The sequence below is a fragment of the Neodiprion pinetum genome, chromosome 6, assembly GCF_021155775.2.
Source record: "Neodiprion pinetum isolate iyNeoPine1 chromosome 6, iyNeoPine1.2, whole genome shotgun sequence".
Classification (NCBI taxonomy): Eukaryota; Metazoa; Arthropoda; class Insecta; order Hymenoptera; family Diprionidae; genus Neodiprion; species Neodiprion pinetum.
This window is the reverse complement of record NC_060237.1, coordinates 26837470-26861624: the sequence shown is the minus strand read 5'-3', so window position 1 is coordinate 26861624 and position 24155 is coordinate 26837470. Positions and strand designations below refer to the sequence as shown.

Genomic DNA, 24155 nt, shown 5'->3' with positions numbered 1-24155 from the left:
TTGAGATTTTTTAATTTCAAAGGCGAGACGCGATCTCTGTCGAGGTTCGCAGTGCAGACCTCAGAAGCGTCGTTTTCTGTCGTTTTGGAAGATCGCCAAACGGTTATTTATCTACGTTCGCGCCTGTCAAGAATGATCATTCCTATACGTACAGCTTTTTCAAGCTTCTACAGTCTCCTCGCATTCCCAGCGACTGCATTCGATCAGGTATTTGCGCGTTGGGAAACCACGTTTCGACAGACGTTGTCCGCAGACATGTAAAGATATAAATGCCGCTCTGAGAGATTCGTATTTCACTAAAAGCGTAGTTTTTTTTCTTGTAATTTTTACTACGTATACCTTAAACGCAACAAAATAAACGCCTCGGAGCTTGCGCGAGGTTTCGGTTTCGGAAAATTCGCTTGGAACGATCAGCTGATCGGTGTGTTCGACGCCATATTGCCGTCGTCGTTCACGATTCCGCGATAAAATCTAACGGTAAGCGGTTGCTGAATAACCTAATTTTCCATGAGAAGTGTTTATTTTCGCACAATACATTTATAAGCGTTACACATGACAGATAAATAGACAAATAAACACACGGACAAAATAATATTGCTCCGTGTCTGATGCGAATGGAGTATATATGGTGTGTGCACTGGACGGTATGTAAACATAATTATCGCGTTGAACTAGACTAATGATGATCTCGGTAGTTGCGATTATAAATCGCTTCGTATTTTCGACTTGAAAAATACGAGATGTGTGGGGCTTGAGAACGAAAAATGGAATTAAAAATTAACGGTTATCTAGTGTCAATTGTGCCCGATTATCATTCGTATTCCAATTATAATACCCGCAGAAGCATTGTGATTTATGTAATTTGGTTGTGCGTTATTTATCTACTCGTATTCAAATAATACGATCAATTATAATTACACCGGGTGTCACAATCGGCCTGCAATCGTGTCTGTCTGACCTTTACAAATTTATTCCGTCTTATTCCTAGCTATAATACCTAAGGTCGCACGAAGAACGGGAACAGAAAAGACGTAGATACTTCTTCTTAGTAGATAACTGAATGCGAATCTAACGAATGTCGGACTTGCGGTTCGTAGGTATATATGTACGTGTAATTGAAGAGGAGGATTAAAAAGGCTGTGAGTGCAATATTTTTATGTATGTGCCAAGTTTAATGTTTTCCGAACAGAACATTAACCGAAAAAAAGGCACCTACAGCCTTTTTAAATTCTTTGCTTAAAGTTTCACGACGTCGTTATTATGCGCGAAACTGATATCCGCTTACATACGTACTTTGCACCTACTCGGTTCGAATTCGTAAGTTGGGAAGACGAACGAATATGCGAAATTTAAGACGATATTGAAAGACGATACGAAAAATTGATATCCGTCCAACGTTATGTAAATCAAATCAAAAAGTGTCAATAATTTGGAATAATTTGATTAATTTATCGCGGTTTAATTAACGTTCGGTATTGTCGCACATATGATGATTCGAAAACAATTTCGACGTTCAATTTCTGTTTTATCGACAGTTATATATTTTCTCTAGATTATCGTACGTTTCATATTTTCCACAATCTCCGAGCGCGGAGCGGAGCTGTTACGAATTTTTACCTTCGTTACACGTTCGCTCGATTATAACAGTGCACGATTAAAGGAACGAAAATTTTGACACTCTCGATAATCACGAAGTGGTAGGTGAAAAAATTGAACATTATTATGACTGCAGATGCGCTGAAAATGCAATTGTGGAAAATGCAGCGACAGCAGCAGCAGCAGCAGCAGCAGCAACAGATCGCGTTAATTGGCCTCGTAACATAATATGTTGTGTGGAAGGCGTGAATCAAGCATACATAGCAACATTCGCGATAATATAAAATTTATATATCCCACTTATCGTCGACTAGTGCATAAAGTCACGTTACTCGTCGGGCGGCACTGATTTTCAGACTCGCGAGGCTTCTGCAGCCTTATCGAATCCATTCAAGGCTCGCACAGAGTTTATCCATCTTCCGTCTGCCGTATGAGCTGCATTATAATGTTCAGCCCCCTTTTGCCAGACGGTACGAGAATAAGATACAAACAGTCGTCAACTCTCGCTCTGCGCGATCGCGGAGAGGCCTGATTCTGAGTTAAGCTCGACTTGAAGCTTCCGCTGTGCAGAATTGTAGACTATATTCACCCGGATGCCTGGAGCGACGTTACCAATTCGTTACCTTGCATTTTTCTTATTTCCTTTTTACGCACGGCTCGCGTAGCTACGTAACGATCGTTGCTAACAATCGACAGGAGATAATTAGGGGGACTTTGATTATCACCATCCCAATGTCAACGAATGTCAGTATATTGCAGATTTCGCAACGATGCTACGTTATACGTACTTCGATTGTACGTGTAACCAGTCAGGGTATATTACGTGTACAGCGTACATGTACCCAATGAAACAGTGCGAAAGAGAAAGATGGTGGAGAATTAGCGAGGATCCGATTTGCGACTTTGGAACGGTAATCAAAATTTCCTTACGATAAATGTAAATTTCATTATACACTGATTCTGATTATTCAAGAAGATTAATCCAGCCTGTTCTTCGTCATTTTTTCCTTATTGTTTTTCAATTACTGCCTTGTTACTCTTACTTTGAGAGCTCATTTTTAATTCTTACTTTATCCTCTTAACCCCAGATTAACGTTTTATAGTAATGAATAAAATAAACGCCAGCGATTGCCGTTCGAGCGAATTAATGAAATAATATTGCTGATGAAACCGTGGCGGAGGAAAGAAGCGATCACGACTCGGAGAAGGGAGTAAAAGAATCAAAGAACAAATTCTGCAATCGGACCTCTTTTAAAACGTGGCTTGCAATCATCGGTGCACGGGTTTAACCCTGGTGGATAATATCGGCATCGCTGCAACAACACTGTTCTTCACGGAAAAAACCCTCAACTTGGATGTAAATTCCATACCCTCGACTTTTTGTTTTTATGGGAATTATCACGGGCAGAATTATTACGAGCATTATCTACGAGTTAAGGCGGTACGACTTTACACTTGGGTTGAGGGTTTTTTCCGTCGAGATTACGAGACAAAAATAAGGTCGCGTTTTTCTATTTTACAGCAAAATTAGGAAGAAAGATAAAAACTCGCGAACTTTTCTAGCTTGGCAAAAAAATTGACTTTTTATTTACGACGATGCAATTTAATATCCCATTTAACTTTTTACTTTTTTTTTTTGCTTCGCAGCTTACCAGTAATTTTTTTTTTTTTCAATTAGGAACTTTTAATAATAATAAATACTTTCTGTACGAGTCGTTGCTGCGTCATTTTTCAGCTTACCCCTTGTACTTCGGATTTCCCATCCACTCCGACATCGGCAACGTCGCGAATGTTATCTGAGCAAATATCCAAAGAGTAAACACCGAGTGTATTTTTACTCAGGTGCAACGTGATTCGTCCAGATAATTGTGCACATTTGTGTACTTGGAACTGGCTTTGAAAATATTTATAAATATCTAGTTTGTTCCTTCGTCACAGTCTGATGAGTCATTCGTTCAATTCATTTTCAAGAACTATTTGCCTGGCCATAAACTTATATCGCATATTCTATTATAAAACATACATTTGACGTATCTATAAACTTATTTGGATCCGTACGAAGTTACACTTAAATGATGATTAAATTGCCCAGTAAAAAGAGCCAACTTATATTCGCGATGGCAGATCTGTTACTGCATCTACAGGCTACAACGTATAAAAGTTTAAGAAAATGGCTCGCGCTTGTGCGAAAGCTGCGCACCTGTCGCAGTTTTTGGCCCGTCTATCCCTTATCTGCAATCAGTCGGCTATGCGTCTATTATACCTGAGTGAACTTGGTTCATAGTTGAAAAGCAGCAGGTGGTTTCAGTTATTCATATCGCTCGATAAGGGAGCAACAGGTGCCACAATGGAGTTATCGGAAATAACGAGATAATCCGAGGGCCCTCGATTACGGTGACGAAGCGGAGAAATTCCCTTGGAAAATTCAACGTTACATGATATTTTACGAATATAAGTTAGACGCAGCAAAAATCGCATTATTTGTTGCGCGATGAATACGTAAGACGGGTCAAAAACACAGCCTTCATACGAATTGTCAACTATTTTTGCACATCAAATTGAGTGAGCCGATAAATGAGAAAATAATATCGTTTCAGGGTGTAATTTATTACAGGAAAATATCGACTTGTATACATATTTGTATAGAACAATTTACACCGGGATTCACTCGCGCATATTTGTAGATAAAACTGTGTCGTAGATATTCGTGTCGAATAATAAGCTGCAAATGGTAATAGCTGTTATTTGTATCCCATTACGCTATCGAATTGAACGGTATAAAGACTGCCGGTTGACTAACCTTCGTTGAAGACGTTGTACTTTTTGTAACTTGTACGTATTCCATAAACAAGTTGAACATCGTATTTATTTACAATTTTCTTCAAGAATGGATTCAATAAAGGCACGCGAATAAATCGATATTCGATCGGTAAGAAATTGCGATTGCGGCGTAAATTCGTTGCGCTACGATTGATTGATTGTAATTGTTATTAAATATATATGAAACAATGGGAGAATAAAAATTTGTCAATTATAATACGTCATTATTAACACATCCAGGGCAGAGATAATACTCTCGAATATTTATTACAATAACTTTTTCTCACAGTCCGGGCTTCTTTTATTTAAATACACGCGACGATCCGTGGCTGCTGCTGATTAACGGCCAATTATTAACGGTCATAGTGCGAATTACACACAATTATTGTTTATAATTGGTGCTGTAAAACAGTTGTACGCGGTGCAAGACGAGTTTTAAACTTTGAACAATATTTTTCATCGTTTGATACGGAGTCAGACTGCAGCCACGTTTCCTGGTCATAATACAGCTAGGACGGGATGCTGTTATAAAGCTTGGCTCAGGTTCAAGGGGCGAGATCTGCAAACCATCGGCGCCACGGTTCTGACCGAAGAAATCTGGCCTCTTATCCCGTACGCAGGGAATTCATACGCGCACAGATATATATATATATATATATATATATATATATATATATATATATATATACATACATATGTAAAATTGCAACTGCACGAGTAAATATTTACAATAAAATTGTAAAAATGTTTGTGGAATTATACCGGAGATTCTCACAACTCGTTCGATTCAACAGAAATATAATATGCGGGATTTTTACTATTTATACATGAAAAATTGCGCGTAAAATGCGCGAGCTGTTATACATATATCTTACAAAACACTTCGTTGTAGTAAAACAACGTGCCGCAGTTTAATCTTACTGTAAAATTTGCACTCCGGGGTCGCGAGCGTGTTAATCATACTTGTAAACAAATGTAATTTTCCTAGATATTCCTCGAGATGATTATGTATGTATTTTTTCGTCACTTGCTGCACGTGGTTTGGATTCGAAAAAAATCCTATCCGGATTGACCAGCTTTCGCGAACTTAGCAGACGCCACAAGAATCGCGATAATTAACGTATTAATTACGCTCTCCGCAGACCGGCCGGCGATTCGCTTGACTTGTTAATTCGGTTCCAGTGCTAACAGTAACTAATTATTACTTATTATTACTTATACGAGTGCAACGACTAGTCGAACTGACGAGGTTAAATTATTCTCGAAAGGGTGAGTAGTAGAGTTTTTCCGTACGTCGAAAATCGACGAAAGTGATTCGCCCACGCGTTAATGTTTCGTTAAAATTTCAAACAAAGCTAACAAATGAACAAACATTGATAACCCTTGCATGTGTTGTGTACATGTTGACAGAACCTTACCAGGAATTTTTTAATCGTATAATTATGCACGTTGATTATGTTCATAATTGAATTTACCCGGAGCTATAAAATTATCCAAATTTTCAATATTTTGTTTCTCCGCTCACGATTACGAATTTATTATTTTTCATCCTCATCACCCTGTACAGTAAATTCACCGGGATAAAAATGATAGCCTACATTCGAATCGACCTAATTTTTTCCAATGGTCAAGTTCATACTGTAAATGTTATATATACCTATATTATACAAATAACACGCGACAACTTCATTCGGAACAAACAACCCCGCTATAGACAACGGGTCTGGCATTCCTATACAAATATATTGTTTACTTGCGACTGGTTCGAGTATTTTCACGTAATCGAACGATATTATATTATCTATTATTTTCTTCGGTAAACCGAAGTGACGGATCAATGAAAAGCAGAGAAAATACTGAATCGGAAAATTCATTCGACTCGTTAAGAAAATTGAAGAAGATCGAGTTCTCGTTTCTACGTTGTTTTACATATAAGCAAATGATTTTAAAACTGTATTTTTATAGATTAATTGCTCATTAAGGAATATTTTCCAATTCCCGTTATCCCTTTTTCACATACTCCTTTTCTTCAACACAGAACATCTTGTAAGGATCGTTTAAGATTAAAAAATCAATTTTTAAGACGCTGTCAGGCTCGACAAAAAAAAACCACTATACCTACAAAAAATAAACAATAAACAACCAAACCGGATAGATGAGAATATAAATAAAGAAAACATTACTCGATGAGAATAAATTGTCTGTATTAAAAGATTGTCGTCTAAAAATAGAAGCCACAAGGGGAGGCTGCAGTTGGTTAAGTTGGTCCATTATGCATATGCATGATTCCAAGTTAAGAAGCTGTCCGTGTCCCGTACCGCGTGTCCATCTTCACCTCGCCTGAAGATGCCTGCACCGCTGGGCAAACACGCGACGATTTAGAATTATGCGGGTAGACAGAAACGCGGTGAAACTCGTGAGCAAGAGCGATTTGAACAGGCCGTGCGGCATCTCGATCGAAGGACTCTAAAGTCGACGCATCTGCAACGTCCCTGTACCGAAATATCGAAGAGGAGAATTAAGTGTCATTTTATTGTTATTTTTTTTTTTTTTTTTTTCTTTTTCAAACATGCATCATTTTTGGTTCTCCTTTTCAATCGCATAACCGAGACGATGCAACGGTTGCACTTATATTACGCATACAGCAATCGCTGAACCGTCAGATTTATAGATCATCGAGCGTTATTCTTTCTATCTATAGACCATGTGCGGTGTTTGCAAACTACGAACATATGTAGGTATACAGGTATTTATGCGTATCTGTTGTACACACAATTCAACGTGGCATAATTGTACGGCTTCTTGACTATCACGATTATACGTAAATATATATATATATATATATATATATATATATATATATACGCAGCGGATCGTGTTGCACGCGTATGCAGCAAGGCATACAGATATATGTATGTACGTACGTCGGATGCGTGCGTGCATCGTATACCTACATATGATATGTATTTACACTCGAAGCATTTACGTGCATGGTATACAGACAGTTTTCGGGTCAAGGGTATTTCCTTTCGTCAAGTATTTGTAGAGCGTTCTAAACGCGAGATAATGCGTTTACATGCAGTATAGATCTCTATGTATGCATATATTACGCTCTGCCTTCGACGGAGATTGATCGAGGATTGGTCAGAAACCGGCTTAACGATAACGTGGCTTCCATATGTACGGACAGCTTATACATGCGCCAATGCATTGGGAGTTACTAACATTTTTCGAGAAAATCAAATACACGTCGGTCTGATTAACAAAGTTCCGAGTCGACAAGATGGACTTGATTTAAATTATCTTTGCGAAGCAGCGCCTGATACTTTGTATATATATACCTATCTACGATATGAGAAGAAGAAATTTTCGTTAACGATTGATTTTTTTTTTCTATTTTTCATCTTCAATCAATCTATTACTAAAGGGAATTTATTTTTATTCAACGAATTTCTCGTAACATGTTTTTTCTTCTTTTCCGTTTTCTTTGAACGTTTATCAATAATTCCGATAATTGAAATCGAGCAAAATATTATCTCGCTTCTCGTGTCAACCGAGTAATTATACCATAGAGTGAGACTTGTTAGTGATTTTGTCGGTACCGTAGAACCGTGCGATCAATCAGCAGCGGTGAAAAAGCTAACGATAAGACGGACCTTCCGAAACTCGGAGATTTCGTACTTATAATAAATTGTCGAAATATCGTATATTTCGAAAAATATTCACTACAACGCGACGGAGTCTTCACAATTTTTCCGCTTCGACAAAGTTTGCGTGGGAATCGAACGAATGCATCAAATACCGCGCCAGTTTATATAATAGGAGAATATAAGGCTGCACGGTAAGGCCAGGGTCTAGTCGATTCGAGGGTCGACCGAGAACTTGAATAATAGAAAAATATTGGATCCCTAATCCGAGCAACCCTCCGGCCCGTCGACAGGATGAATCTTTATTCTTTCGGTGGGAAGAATTTCTCCGGCGCGGCGTTTGGCCGCGATTGGAGGAATACTTGAGGTCACGCTGCCATTCGGGGGTCCGATTGGCCATCGAGTGCCGTGCACGTGAATACCACGAGTGGTCGGAACGCATGCGTGGCTCAAGTCGATCCGAGACAAGCCGGAGGAGCGGTATGAAAAAAACACAGTTGGCGCGGCCGGCTCGAAGGATGAGGTCTGCGGTACCTCGCGCGTTTTTTTTAAATACAAATTCGTACTTAACCGCGTTGCCGAAGTCGCGTAACAACACTGTTTCGTGAGGCACAAGTCAAATACAGGAACAACGGTTGAGGAGATAAATGTATAACATTATAATTAATCGTTCAATTTTATACATAGTTTATACATGCCGCAGAGATTAATGATAAACAGCGTGATACGCTGCCCCTAATAACGAAAATAAAAGTGTCAATGAAATGTAAATAAAATCGTTCGTTCATCTATAATATTTATCCGTAAACTATATACGTATACAAACAGTGTGGAAACTCTAGAGAAGATTCTTTCACCCGTCGGAATTCTTTCCTTTATAAACGGTGAGTAACTGACAAATCGAACACGAATTTGAAACCACTATATTTCACACGGTGTGCGTGTGATGCGTAACTTGTTGATATTTATTGCGCGAGAATGAGTTTAAATAACGCAGCTAACTTCAGACCGCGAACGTTGAGAAGGTCGTGTTTTTCACAAGAGAGTCCGCGACTCTACGTAATTCGCCCGCCCCTCGGATTATTATTTCCCATTCGATCTCTCGGAGAAACACCTCGACACTTACGTATTGATACTTATTTCCGAAGATCGCGTTGGTGGTTTTAAAATGCGAAAACAACTCGCGTTACGAGTTCAGTCTTTTCTTCAGCAAATACAATTACAGAGCAATTAACGGTCGTATGAATTGGAAACTGATCTGTTTACCCTTGTCAAGTGGTTGGAAATCGATAGTGTGAAACGAAATTATGCTTGTGGCCTCTGTTTCCAATTCTTGTTTGTCGGATGACTCGCTAAGTATCCCGTGGCGTAGAGAAACAACGATGATCCAAACTTACCCCTGTAAAATGTGGCGCGATCGGCGGGCGAAGGTTTATTGGCTTTATTACCTACAAGAGAGTTTTTTCAACCAAGATGTAGCGTGGTACAACCAATAAATCCGACAATGTTTACCAACAAAGTTCAGGGTTCATCCAAGAGTTTTCCTTACGCTCGTCGTAACCTCGCGAGTTGGGTTTTGACATCTGTCCTCGATCTTGACACGCGCCGCGAGTAAATTCGTTGATATCGCCTGACATTCAGAAATACTATACAAGAATAGGATACACGAGGTTACGTTGACGCGACGAAATTTACCGAAAGGTTATCAAGACTTTGGGGAAATTCTGATCATACGGAAGATAGTAACGTTATCTTATCGACTCACCGTGCCAGGAAGAAAGTGTCGTTTTGCGATTTTTGAATCGCTCGGAAATTCGGTAAACCGTAATGAAACAAAACACACTCATATTTCGAAATCTTGGTTCCTTAAAAAAACTAGTGATTATTTTTTCCCCCAAATGTTTCGTTAATGCGATAACGTTGCCAATTTCAAACTCTCAAATTCGAAAGCTGCGACGATTCAAGATAGACGCCAATCTAGCTATCCGTGTAACGCGTGATTGTCGAACGCTTCGGATGTGTAGAATAACTAATTGCAACCGTAAAATGGGAAAAAGGGTGTAGAATAAAAAGAAAACTGAAGTAGCGGTGGAAGTTTCGTATTCCGAAGGTCCGTAGCCGTAGCTACGTGGAACTACTTCGTATTCTAGTTACACGCGTAAGCGACAATTGCGTTAAAGAGAAACGTGAGAAGTTTGCGTCGCGAGGTTGGCAACAGCGGGACATCGGGTACTGTTTCTATTAAAGAAAACTGGTCTTTTCTTATATTTCATGCGAGAGCCTGCAGTTGAAGAATATTATATTATACCTGCAAGCCGAATGTAGCAACTGAGGGATGTTGAAGGGTGTCGGACGCAGACGTCAATTTATGACTAACGTAACAAGTAACAAGTTTCCCGTGTCTCCGAGTCAAGGAAGAACAATTATATCCACTTGTGACACAATAATCTGTACAGGAAAATATTATCATAGGAATTGAATGCGTATGAAACAATTGTATTGTAATGTGTTAATAAAAACGAGCCAATGTTTTTCGAATCAGTTGAAATGCTTCTCTTTACAATTATTCGTTTCCTTGGTAATATACGTATACAAACTGCAGTCAGCCAAGATTTTACTATAATTACAAACTGACTTTGAGAACAGTGATAATTAACCGTTAATTGACACTTAAAATTAGTGCGCTAATCGATAAATAATTCATCGTTTATACGTAGGGAAGATACAGCTATTCGTTCAAGGCGATAAAATCATTTTTTAGGTCGTAAAACATCCGATAAGCTAAACTTTAACTCGTCGAAATTTGTACATTTACAAATCGACATTTCGTTAATATCTACGTTACAATAATTCCACGGGCAAATTGATCGTGTATAATTTATATTTCTTATTCCCGTTAGATGCTACAAACGAACAATATGGTATACCATTCATTGTTTTTACAAAAGTTCATTACAACGAATGCAACGGCAAACTGCATCGACGCGTTCAATATTTTTTCAAAAATAATTTGCCGCGAGTCTTCCGGTAATCGGCTTTCAGTAATTTCCTTTTCCCTCTCACGTGTCCGTAAATTAAACGCTATTATACGCACAACGCACTCACAATCAGCATTTTACAAGCGCGGAAGGTGAGATTTTACGCACTTCAGAGGTATTTAATGCAGAAGTCGCGAGAGTTGATTCGACGGTGCAGCAGGTAATAAAACAGCCGCCGCAATATTTCTCTTCTTCGAGTAATTAACAGTCGCCCGATAATTCGGAAACGAAAGGGAGACGTGCGCGCGTTAAACAATAAGTTAAACACACGAGCGCCGCAACGACGACTTCTGTGCAAATATAAAATTTACAACCATACGTACATACCGTTACAATTTTCCAGGCTTTATTTAACGCTACGAAATGTCTACGTTCGAACATGTGCGAGAAGTCTGGGCAAAACTTACGTTTAAAGTTATGTACATATCGCGATAAAATTCCCACGTAATGTAATAGGTTCTAAAGGGCGTGATAATTAAACTACGAATCACGCGGTTACACTTTTGTTGTATACAAGTAATCCAGCAGCGTGTATGTAAGAGATATAACATAATTTGGCTACTTACGAGTCGCACTAATTCTATACACACATTATATACAATGCCAAGCTGTAGTGTAGCGGCTATTTATACGAACTGCATTTATGACACACATGCCGCGCATATAGACATTGTTATCTGAAAAGTATAATTCTAGATTAGGAAAATGGTAGGTCAATATCATGATCGTTGCTGCATACATATCTAGCGCTCGGAATTGGAGGCATGCGTCTGTCTGTAGCAGCACATCCTCGATCACCGACTTTTATTTTACCAGATGCGGGGCGTTTGGATCGTACGACTTTTGAAAAGCGTTTATCACGCGAATATGAAATGTATGGAGGGCGACGAACTCTCTGTCGTCTTCGTTATGATATATATATATATATATATACACACTGTATACTTTCAAGGCATACTATATCATGTATATGTAATACAGTCGGCGGAAAATACTCCGTATAAATTGTTAAAATATATACGACCTCTGTCCCTCGTATATTCTCCACATGCACAGCGTACCTACGATTGTATAATCTTCATGCGCACGTATTACAGATACTTTATGCCAAAATAATCCCGACGGCATATAAATACGTCCAGACTCAACACGTTGGCAATTTATTTCGCAGTTTTGAAAGGCTGTCTCTCTCTCTCACTCTCTCTCTATATATATATATATACGCCTATGGCCGAATGCCTGCGGTTTGCTCGGTTGTAACCAACTGGATGACTGACTCTTGGCTACCGCGTGATAACCTCGTGGTCAAGCGCCAGTTTCGTCTGTCGAACAAGCCTGGCGCCGCGTGTATAATCGAGGAAAGTTCGAAGCACGAGACGGTGACGTGCCGAATTTGCTAATCGAACCTGGTACTTAATTACCTTATCGACATTTCGCTCACCTGAGCTGCAGGAATTCGATATTTGTATGCCGAAGAAACTCTTTTAATTTATTTCTTCACTTTTTACTAATAATTTTATTTTTTCCTTCAACATACTTTACAGAGTAACGGCATTGGGACATAAAGTCACGATTTTATGACAATATTCCAGCTGATTAAGTAGCAGTAGACGTGGAGCTTAATTCGTCTATAAATCGAACACAGATTTGTTAAAAAAAAAAAAAAATCAAATCTACGTCGTGCGAAAATTCATAGATATAGCGTATTGGTCGCACTATTATGACTGAAATATTGATTATGCATTGATTGTGAGGTATGATTTTTATTTAATTACTTATATTCTTTACCAATAAAGTGTGCGTACACACATCGCATGCATACGTATAGGTATAAACTAAGTATCTAAAATCGCGAATGGGTGACGAATGCGAATTATTTCATACTTGAGAAATTCCTGAACCTTCTTGATCATTTATGCTACTAGCAAGTACCGCATATGTACATACTTATCTCGGCCTACCAAGAAATCGTTCGGATTTAAACTGAATGAAAATTTCCTGTGCGTGATTTCTCGCAACTTGAGCGGAATAACAGTGTATAACAACATGGAGACCAGTTTTGAAACTTCCTGCTGATTTTCTATTTCTCTTCCAGTTTTTCCCTCTGCATTGACCTGCGAACGATTTTTCGTTGCATTCAAAACGAATTTTCACGAATAACCGATATCAATTGCAATACACGTAACTATTTTTTTGTCAAATTGCAGAATTTTGCCGTATATCTGAAGCTATAAAACTTTACCGTATACCATGTTATTGGTATATGTAACAACGAGTCAATCGCGTGAATGAAAATGAAAGATGATGTGGTCGGACGGTAATGATAATCCTGCGACGATCACTTATCACCGGTGCAACGTATAACGTGTCAAAGTTTCTACCTTATTTTCTGCATAAACATATCGAATGCTGCGATTAAAATTATACATCTATACAACGTACGTTAGACACATGCATAAACGACATGCCTACACGCGAATTTCACTTTCCTTCGCGCGTTATATGTATATGCGACATTTATCCATCGCATTTCACGATAATAATTATAATGTCGATTCATTAACGCGGAAGAAGCTGAACCCTCTAATCACATTCGTGAGTCTACAACAACTTTCTAAGTAAAAAAGGTGGGAACAAGTTGCCTCATTTTTCACGGTCGCCTTTAATAATTGGAGGTCGCTCGAGTTATTATGTATCGCTGTTCTATATTTAGAAATATTTTTCTGTCTCTCTCTCTTTCTCTCTCTCTCTTTCTCTTTCCATAAACATATACCTATAAATAGATATAACATGTTTCCATGCGATGAGGAAATTACGAAAGGCCTGGGTGTCCTGCTATATTTGCCCCCGGGTGCAATTGCGATGTTAAAATCAACATCCGCGGGTCCCGCATCCATATTTGTTATAGATCGAGTGACGAGTTATGATTTCTAGTCGATTGAGACACTTTTAAACATTTTTCGTCAGAGTCCCTCTTCGACGAAGCTTCTTATAATACGTGAAAGCATTCATTTTTGATATGGGAAACGATAAAAGAAATTTTAAAAAAAATTTTTTCACCACACCCTAATGTATAGCATGTATACCAAATAGGTACTAGCTCTTTTTTTCGAATCTCAATATTCGCGTACTTTATCAACGGCTTGGTCCTTAGATACATGTACGCCTATTATGTACGTACCATAATTATTATTATTATTATCATAACTTACGTTGTACGTATTATTAACTCTACTACACCGCGATACTGCACAATTTTTCCAAGCATAAAGATTCTTTTTATCCTTTCTGCTTCAACACTAGAAATATGTCGGGTGACGTATGTACGATGTGTACGGTAAGTACACATGTAGGTATACAGTACAACCATAAGCCTTGCCAAAGCTTGAAGAGTTTGGAATTCGAAACGCAGTTATAACTCATAGCTTGAATTTCTTTTTACCTACTTATCGTGCCTACATAATTTTAGCATTTAGATGTTATATGAAGAAGCGAAGGAAAAGGTTTTTTTTTTCTTTTTCTTATTTTATTTCAAAGATCACGGCAGACAGGTTTCTAAAAGGTTTCATGCACGTTTCTGTAATCCATACAGGAATGTAAAATGCTTTAAACTTGTCACACGTGCCTTTATATGTATGTGTAATGTACCCAACTGTGCTGAATTTTTATGCTAAATTACGATTATTCGCATGCAAATCGATATCGCTATATACATATGTATGTGTATATACGTATATACGTTTGCTAATGAATTAAATAACGATGCGAGATTCGGACGAATGTGTAATTGTGCAAAGTATTAAACAGTTCACCTCACGTCCGGTGCGGTTAAATTTATCTCCAATTATTATTATCATTATCATAAGTTTCTACGTTTGCTTTTCCATTTTTTTTTCTTTCTCTTACTCCGCTCGTTGCTCAGAATTTATGCAAGTATTAAGAGATCGTTGATCACGTAACACGGCTACCGATTCAGAGCCGCATCAATGATGGTATTTATACATGAATAATTGTTACACATATAATTATGGAGCCAGTATAAAAAAATTTGTATAAAAATAACCGCGCGATGATTCAATCGCGATAATTTAGTCATTTTCAAATTTAAAATCTCCTCCGCCAAATACACGCGTGTTATATTTAAACATCACGTAGGTATGCGTGTGGCAAAAAAGTCGCCTATCCCTCAACCGATTTATCTTAAAATTGCGAGAACAGATTCTCGCTTTCGAAACTTATGGAGAGATTTATCTTTTTTTTACATCGGTCTGTATCTATATACTCGTGCAGATTTTCTCTTGCGAATATCGTCGTGTTACGAATCACGTACGTAAACCACACGGTATATTCCATGCGTGCAGATGAGGTGATAAAATTCTCATCGGAATTATCACCGCGATAACGTGACGGGAGAATTGATCGAGGCTCGAGGCGATTCTCGCATATATTAATATAAGTATATCTATTAACGACAAGTGCAGAACGAGGTTAGATCTATAATTGAAGCGAACACAACGAATTCATTTTCAAGGCTTCGATGGCATCTGTTGAAGGATTTGGAACTGACCTCACGCATCCTTGTCCTCCTAACCGTTCGTCAAATTGCGATGATATCGTCATGTGTGAAAATTAGTATGCCGTGTGGTTACACACTTATATTATTCCGATACCTTCTACCATATATCTCTCAAGTTCGAGAGTGTAAATTTGTTGCTTATATACGAGGTCGAAATATAAACCAAGGAGACGGAATATTAGGGCCAGCTGTTTTTAGACGTCGGTATTAATACTGAATTTTACAGCAGTTTTATATTGATTTGGTTTTTTTTCAAGCTTCACTCTTGAATTTTTTTAAAAATTAATAATAAATTAATTTTCCTTCTTGATAATTTTAACTTTGAACGTCGTTTCGGACGTTCGGAGAGTTAAGGAAAAGCTTCGCTCGTCACGTAAGCCGGGGATTCGTATCGCACATGTACGAGTATGTGTCTGTCTGCACAGAGGCAGTTGCGTGACACGCATGTTGTGCGTTTCGTTAGCGATACGAGAATAAGGTTGATAAATTTGCAGGAATTTTCGACGTCTCGAGACGAGTTCACCGACTGATTACAACCGTCACATATACATATACACGGCGTACGTGAAGAATTTTTGGCATGCTGGACTACATATCGGCTGGTACGAAGTCCAGAGACAATTTACCAAAATTATACAATTTCAACGTTTATTCTTTTTCTCTTCAGTATCCGAGCAAGAATATTCATTATTTACGCTCTAAACACGACAAAATTTACTAATTAGATACATATTATATATTGTTTATAATTCACTGTAATCATTTGACATACTTTCTAGGAAACTGTGACGGGGGATAATTACAAAATTTAAATATCAACTTTGATATCGCGCTTTGGATTATGATACATATATATATATATATATATTCGATAAGAGAACAAAATTTCACAAGTTTATAAACCGTGTACACAAATTATTGCAATAAATTATTGAAACTAAAGTGTGATAACGTGTTGCGAACCTTGATATTTATTCAGAGGGATAATCTATGCGAGTTCTCCGATTTCGTGATGTGAGAAAAAATTCGTGATAACGAGATAACCTATTTCTATTCAGGCACACCGCACGTGTGTGAGAAATGACATAGTGTGTAAAATACCAGACACTCAAATCGGATATCGATACGTGTAATGTATAAGCCTTATCGAAAATTTCCACCTATCGTATATTATGTATTAATGTTCGATGCGTAAAAAATTCTCTCGTTGGAGTCAAGGATTTTAAGGTCTGGTATAAAGAGTCAGGGATAGCTAATTTAATATTTTCACGCGAAAATCTCAAGTACAACATCGGATTAAATATAAGAGTTCATTGAAAAATATAATATAAGATAATAAAATGTCAGAATTGCATTAAAAAAAAAAAAAAAAAAATCTACCGCATTTCGATCAATGATACATATTATTTAGGTATAAAATTATAGAGAATAAGAATTTCATTTTTCAATTCTTAACATCACCTCTTTCATCGTTCTCAGAAAATACAATTTTCATCGCAGCTGTTGAGCTTATACTATATACATACAATACAATGCACATGTTATATATGTCACGTGACACGCGCAAATCAACGTGCCTACATACCGGGCACCGTATATGAACATACTATTCGCGAAAAACGCGAGTATGCCACATCGCGGAGTAAAAGAAGCATTTAACAATAAGTGGAACGAGCCGTCGAAGGCAGAGTTGCCGAAGCCGTGAACTTTTTTTTTATTTTACCGATCGTTTATCGATGTTCGGACAGAAACAAGATACCGATGTTGAGCAGGAGTCAACGCGTAATCGTGAGTGTTGACCTGTAATTAATCCGACCATACGCGGTTCGTTTCTACAATTAATTGAAATAGTCGAGTATCTTGTCTTGTAATTTTCCATTGATGAAAATTCGGGCCAGCTTCGATTGCTCGATATAGAACAGACGATAATAAAAAGAATGAGGCCAAGGGCGTCACATTATCTGTGCGTATATATGTGTTGTACAGGTTGAGATACTGCAGGTTCGATGATTATTCATAATATAGTCGTAAAAAAAAAAAAAAAATTGCGGTCGCCTTAATCTTCGTTTTTTATTTCTGTACAATGTAATAAGAGACGCTTGCTTTCTGGTCATGAGCTGATCAAAGACGATTGATCGATATCGTTATACCAAAATATTGAAAGAAAAATCTGTGTAAAAAATGCGAACAATATAAAGTTTGGAAATCTCTCAAGTTCTGAGCGGAAATTTTTGACACCGTCTTATATCTTTCGCACATGATCTCACTAGAGTAATAAACTATCGGTAATCAATCGCCTAGGTCTGCCATACAATCACACTTTCTAATATCTACAGTCAACGGCCTGGCGCTATCGCAAGTCTAGCAATTGGATTACGCATCTTTGTAATCGAAAAAAAATAATATTAATAATGTCCAGACGGAATATGGATGATGATGGATTAAAGCGACGTTAATGCGAAAACAGAGATAAATTATACGTAATAAGTCTCACGCGTCAATGTGTATTAGACAATATCTTCTCTTATAAATTTTTATTATTAAAAAGTTCCGAAGAATCGCAAAAGATTAAATGATTTTCTTCCAATATCCGTAAATCGATTATTGTCTTAATTGATGCGTAGGTAATACAAATACATCACGAAACGTTAATCCCGATATTCGATATTGAATTGAGTTCAATTATAATTAGCTTTGATATCCTTGTAGGTATATATTCTTTACGCTTTATCGATAAGCGATGGGTAATAATCAATATGTTATTTTCACTCTCGTATAAGCGATCGTTGATCATACAAATTTTAGCTAGATACTAAGTATCGATTTTTACTTTGTACTCACGTATAATAATCTTTTATCAATGAGAGAAATGTTTTTATCTTCCGAATCTCCGCCGTTACAGTTGGGGTGGAATACCACAACTTTCGCGTTTTTCGCGAGCGCGTTGCGAAAAGACGCTTCATTGCACAACTCGAAGGCGGTGGGCGATTGATCGTGGGAGTTGTAGCGTGTAGCAGATCTAGAAATGTGGGGGTTATCGCATATTTTCACCACCACCGCCACCGCCACCCTGGTCCCCAGTATCTCGTCGACGATCGAAAGAGAGCATGCGACAAAGGTCGTCGGTCCGTCTTTAATAATCTATATTTCATGTGCAAAAGCTGTCTACAAAGCTAATTCGGGTGATAAATTAAATGGTAAATTGACCAATATTTGCGGACATCAAGTGTACGTGTGAATTGTTCGTGATGTATCAGTGTCGAAAAGAGAAATAGAAACGTTGAATGAAAATACGATAAATTATTGAAAGCAAAATTTTTTTTTTATCAAACTTGTGCCGTACATACCTACTGTGTACAGGATTTTTAACAGAGAAGATATCATTTTACCGCGTATCGTCGAGGTACTGTTTTAGTTTATGCTGATTTGTCGAAGCGTAAAATTAAAAAAAAAAAAAAAAATGGAAAGAGTGAAAAAAAAAATTATTGTTTTTTTTTTGTCGATTCGGCCAATTTATAAAACTACGAAATAAACTAAATAATTGCATTGCAATAGTTGTGAAATTTTATCTATTCTTGCGATGAGGGGGGGAAAAAACTTGCTTCGGGAGCACCCGTTATAAAATAATGAAAAAAAAAAAATGATCGAGCGAAAGGAGAGTCGAATTTTGGTTGAAACATTGTAAAACAGCGAAATAACGGGTCGATCAGTGATCAGGGATATCTTGAATAACGATCCGCAACGCCTTCCGAAGAAAGAAAAAGGAAAACCGTTTGTTTGTTTTTTTTTTTCCCCCTTTTCTTTCGAATTCTTTCAAATCTTCTTATCCGCTCACGCCACATGCGATATAACAAGACGGTGGATGCGAAGAGCCGGCTTATCTAGTCTCGGGGGTATCGCGGCTTGAGTCACGCGTAAATAAACTGGCGCCTTGCGGTATTTATTTTATTACAACACTTTGACGGCACACGCATACACAGGGAAATACCCGTAACGAGATCCAAAGATATCCAAGTCGCAACGTCGTTTATTAAATAACTTTCAATCCTCTTTTCGCAGATCTCGATGTGCTCGATTGCCATGCCCGCCGAGGTGATCCTGGGGCACAGTCCCCCGGTTTACAGCACGCTGCTTTATCGACCCCTGGTGGTGTCGCCCCAGGTAACGACGAGGACAGTGCCACCCAGGATACGCCCCTGCCTCTCGACCGGATCCCTACCCGTAGACAATATTCGCAACAACAACAAACAGAAGAAACGTGTCGTTTTCGCCGATGATCGTGGCCGGCCCCTTACCCAGGTAAAATATTTTGTAAGTGTCTGGTTCACTTTTGCTTTCTTTGGAAAGGGAGAAATTGATAGACGAAATAAAACAGGAAAAACTGATAACCCTGTATAGTCCGTAAGAATTCGTAAGGACGCTTTAACGATTGTGGTGCATAGTTTTTATCGAAATCTACACGCCTGTACAATTGTTTGAATTAGTTGCAAATATTTCGCAAATATTCGTATTACTTGCAATCAATGTTTTGTTCTTTTTTTTTTCGGCAATTGTTAAATATACTGTTTTGCTCCGATTTGTAAGAATTTCCAAATCGGAAATTGCAATAATCGAGAATTTGGTTGAGTATTTTCTAGTGTAAAAAAAAAAAAAATACAAAAAAACAAAACAAAACGATCCAATCGTACAAGCTTATGCTTAGTTTTTCTTTTTCTCTGAAGTCGAAAGACCAATTCAAACCCACGCGAAACGGAGATTTATATTTACTAGTTACTATGTCAACGTATGTTGACAAATAATTAATCTTCATCATCCTAAATCTCTATTGCATCATTCGCAATACTGTCGTAAAGCGATATTATCTGTCAGTTTTAATATATGCCTCACGCAATTAACATACAAATGTATTACTAATTACCGCTGAATTTTGACGCTAATTTTTTTCAAACTCGTATAATATTTGGAGGTCGACTACTCGATGATATTTGAATTTTGTATCGAAGTATGCGGTAACGAAAAATACAGGATGCCCAATGGTCGTTAAAAATTTTCATTGTACATTACTGAAATTTCTATGCCTGCGCTAAGATCGTCAGAATTTATTGTAGCAAAGAATCTAACGATACGACGTACTGGAAATTCTGCTCCTTGAAATTTTGCGACAGCGTCGTTTTTCATCGTGCAGCTGAAATTATCCTAATACACCAACAGCACGCATCAGCGGCAAAATACAGCAGCTTGGAATGCAGCTATGCAAATAAGACCTGAACGCGGTACAAAGATTTATCGCGAGAGTTCACCGGAGATTAATTTGCAATTCCTTTCACCGTGCGGCTTAAACCGCAGTCACTTATCCGCAGCATGTTGCAGATTAAACGAATTCTCCAAACTGCATCAAATCATTATATACTCTGCGTATCTGTGTAACATAATCGATACTTCGATAAACTTTCAGGATCGTTCAATTTCGAGGAGCAAGTGAAAGAGAATGGAATAAAACTTGATTACCAAGGGCACAGTGTCACAAATAGACTATACGAAAAATTAAAAAGAAAAAAAAAACCAAAAAGCAAGACAATTCCAAATAATATTAGAATAAATACTTCAGGATTAATACGACAGTATGGGATATTCGAAAGAAACAAGAAAATAAATCATCGGCGCACAAGCGAGAACTTGTAGAAGAAAAAGCCAATCGTAAAGCCAAACATCCCTTGTTGTTTTAGGTCCGAGTGATGTCGGAACCCAGCAACGTGCCGCCTCTTTGGAGCAGCGCCTACCTCGCCGGAGTTACACGAGGTGTTAAGGTGGAGGCGACGCCGACGCCGTGGTCGCCGACGTTCCCCCAACCGGCGAGCGACTACCTGGCCTTCCGGCGTAAGCTGGACCAGGAGGCTGTCAGCCTGGAGAACGTGATAGTGCGAGAGGCGGAAGAGTGTCTGGTCGGTACGGTGAAGGTGAAGAACCTGGCCTACGACAAGGAAGTGATAGTCAGGGCGAGCAGCGACGACTGGACCTCCCACGAGGACGCCCACTGCAGCTACGTCTCGCAACCGGGCGCGGCGCAGGCCGCCCTCGTCCTCTACGACACCTTCCGTTTCCGGTTGACCCTACCGCCGCGCTCCGACAAGATTGAATTTTGCGTGTGCTATCGCGTTGCCGGCGACGAGTACTGGGACAACAACGAGGGGAAGAATTACGTCGTTAGAAAAAAGGCCGAGGTGAATATTGACAGGACGATGATGATGAGCATGTGAAGCATGTGAGATTGGAAATTGAATCACGCGCTCTCCGCACCCCCGCAAAACCGAGACCTTCGTCCTTCCCGCTTAACTTCTGTTGGGTTTTCTCGTCTTTTTCTTTTTTTTTTTCTTTTATAATCTTTTTTGCACCTTTTACACCCTCCCTGATCTCCCTCCATCTGTCATTTGCCTCTGGTTGATTATGTGTGAAATGTGTATAGGTTTGTGTCGTAGACTGTAGGCTATCCGGATCCGAGGTACGAAATGGCGTCGCCTACTAACAGGTGGCATACTGCACAGTCGTATTTGAAAATAAAAGACTATTTTAGCCGCCAATTTTATATTCAATATTAATTCGATGTCAGAATATAAGTGACAAAGAGTCTTACACAAGGTTTTCCGTTCTCTTGATTGACCGAAAACGAAAACGGCTGATCAGTTAGCGCGACGCCATTGTTACTATAGAACCGCATACACAGCATTGGATCCAGATAATATTTAGATACTTTAGTTGAATAGGAATAACATATTTTAGCATATTTTTTCCCCTTTTCTTTCACTCCGACAGTAAATCCCGGGAAAAGATTTTTTTTTTCTCCACGACACGTGTGCTTTTAAATGCATTATACAACGGATGAAAAAGCATGACACGTACGACAAACATGTTTAAAAAAAATTGAGATTTAGACTTGATAGATGATTATGCAGACTCGTAACGCATACACGGATAGAAAGGAAGTTCTTAATTCAACAAATTAGATTTGTATCAAATTCTATGTCTTCAATAAAACTATTTAGATTTAGTTAGTTTGACAAAACGATTTAACAATAAGTTGTCCAAAGCTGTCCGCACGACAAAAGTATTCCGTCGAATCAAATAAATATCGTGTTTCCCCGAAATTGACTACAGCATTCAGTTGAGTCAAACGAATATCACTTGACTTGACTAATTCTTTCCCTCCGTTTATACGTACATCGGTATACAGTAACACGCTGTATTACGATACAGAATTAACTTATTATTATAATTTTATTTTAAGTTGCACAAAATTCGTCGATTACAACCGTATAATAGATATTTGGACAAAGTTATACACTACATATAAATGTAGGTATGGTCGAAAGTGGAGGTTAGAAAAAAAAAAAAAGATTTTTTTTAAATTTAAAAAGAAAAAAAATTGCGTCAGAAAAGAAAAGGAAAAAAAGTAGTAGGGTTGATTAACGAAAGTGAGAGAGGGGAAGAAAAAAAAAAAAAAAAAAAAAGATGCGAGAACCGTTTAACGGAACGAGAACGTCGTTTCGTGTGGATATTTGCAGCCGCTGCAGCAATCGACGAAGGCGTCCATGATCTGCAACGGCGGTGTGACGTCGATTAGCCAGACGACGTCGTCCTCGCTGAACACAAGAAGTGACCCGATACCGATCAGCAACGGGATAACGAACACGAGTCGGGAGGATTTGCGACTGAGGGACGCTACGAGGGCGAGCATGAGAGCCTGGAGCGAATTCGCATCGTGGAATCACCTCGTGAACGATTCGCCCTACTGGTGATGCCGACCCGTTCATCGACCTCGACTCGCTGTTCAGCCGAAACGATAAAACTTCATTCCCAATCACGCAACATCGAACAAACAATCAAAAATACAAGTCTAAGAGATAACGAAAAGAAAAAAAAAAACAACAAAAAGAAATAAATAAATAAAATAAATAAGAAAATCGAGAAGAAATAAAAAAAAAAAAAAACCAACAAACGCGACTCGGCATTGCAGATGTGCAGAGCGAATACGATGCGTGTTAAGAAGTCACGTGAAGAAAAATCGCGATCAGTGTGCACCGATTTCCCCAGCTGAGACGACTTGAGTATCCCGATCGACGGAAATCGAGAAATTAATTATCGATGCGACGAGGGCATGAACGACGTCTACCATGCATCGATCACCAAACGATCTTCGGTTAAAAAAGTATCCGGTCATATCCCTGACGGACGAATTTCTCGTGATGAAAAACTCATCGGGACTTGAACGATTACGTTCACGTTTAATACCAGATCGCTATCGCGCAGGAAAAAGGGGCAGTTAATATTCTTATGGTGAGTTGCTTTTGTAAATTATATATTCTTAATCCGATTGCAATTTCTACTCCAGCAGGATATTTCATTGCGTAGGTTTGAAATTTTTTCTTCTCATTCGGTATAATCTCGGCACGTGTATAACGTAACGATTTTTTTTATTTTTTT

At 38.4% G+C, this 24155-nt stretch overlaps 1 protein-coding gene across 3 annotated transcripts; it reads left to right on the top strand.

Moving 5' to 3' along the window:
- Positions 1-5527: 5527 nt before the first annotated feature.
- On the top strand, positions 5528-23670 carry Gbs-70E (Glycogen binding subunit 70E). 3 transcript variants are annotated; one of them, XM_046630993.2, is made up of 4 exons: positions 5528-5685; positions 19737-19988; positions 21404-21898; positions 23237-23670. In XM_046630993.2, the coding sequence occupies exons 2-4, from the start codon at positions 19743-19745 to the stop codon at positions 23468-23470; spliced, it is 975 nt and encodes a 324-aa protein (XP_046486949.1). In that variant the 5' UTR covers positions 5528-5685; positions 19737-19742; the 3' UTR covers positions 23471-23670. The 3 variants fall into 3 exon arrangements, with proteins under 3 accessions (XP_046486949.1, XP_046486950.1, XP_046486948.1); XM_046630994.2 differs by lacking the exon at positions 5528-5685 and adding an exon at positions 8550-8947 and having other exon boundaries at positions 19737-19976; XM_046630992.2 differs by lacking the exon at positions 5528-5685 and adding an exon at positions 8550-8947.
- The last annotated feature ends 485 nt before the right edge of the window (positions 23671-24155 follow it).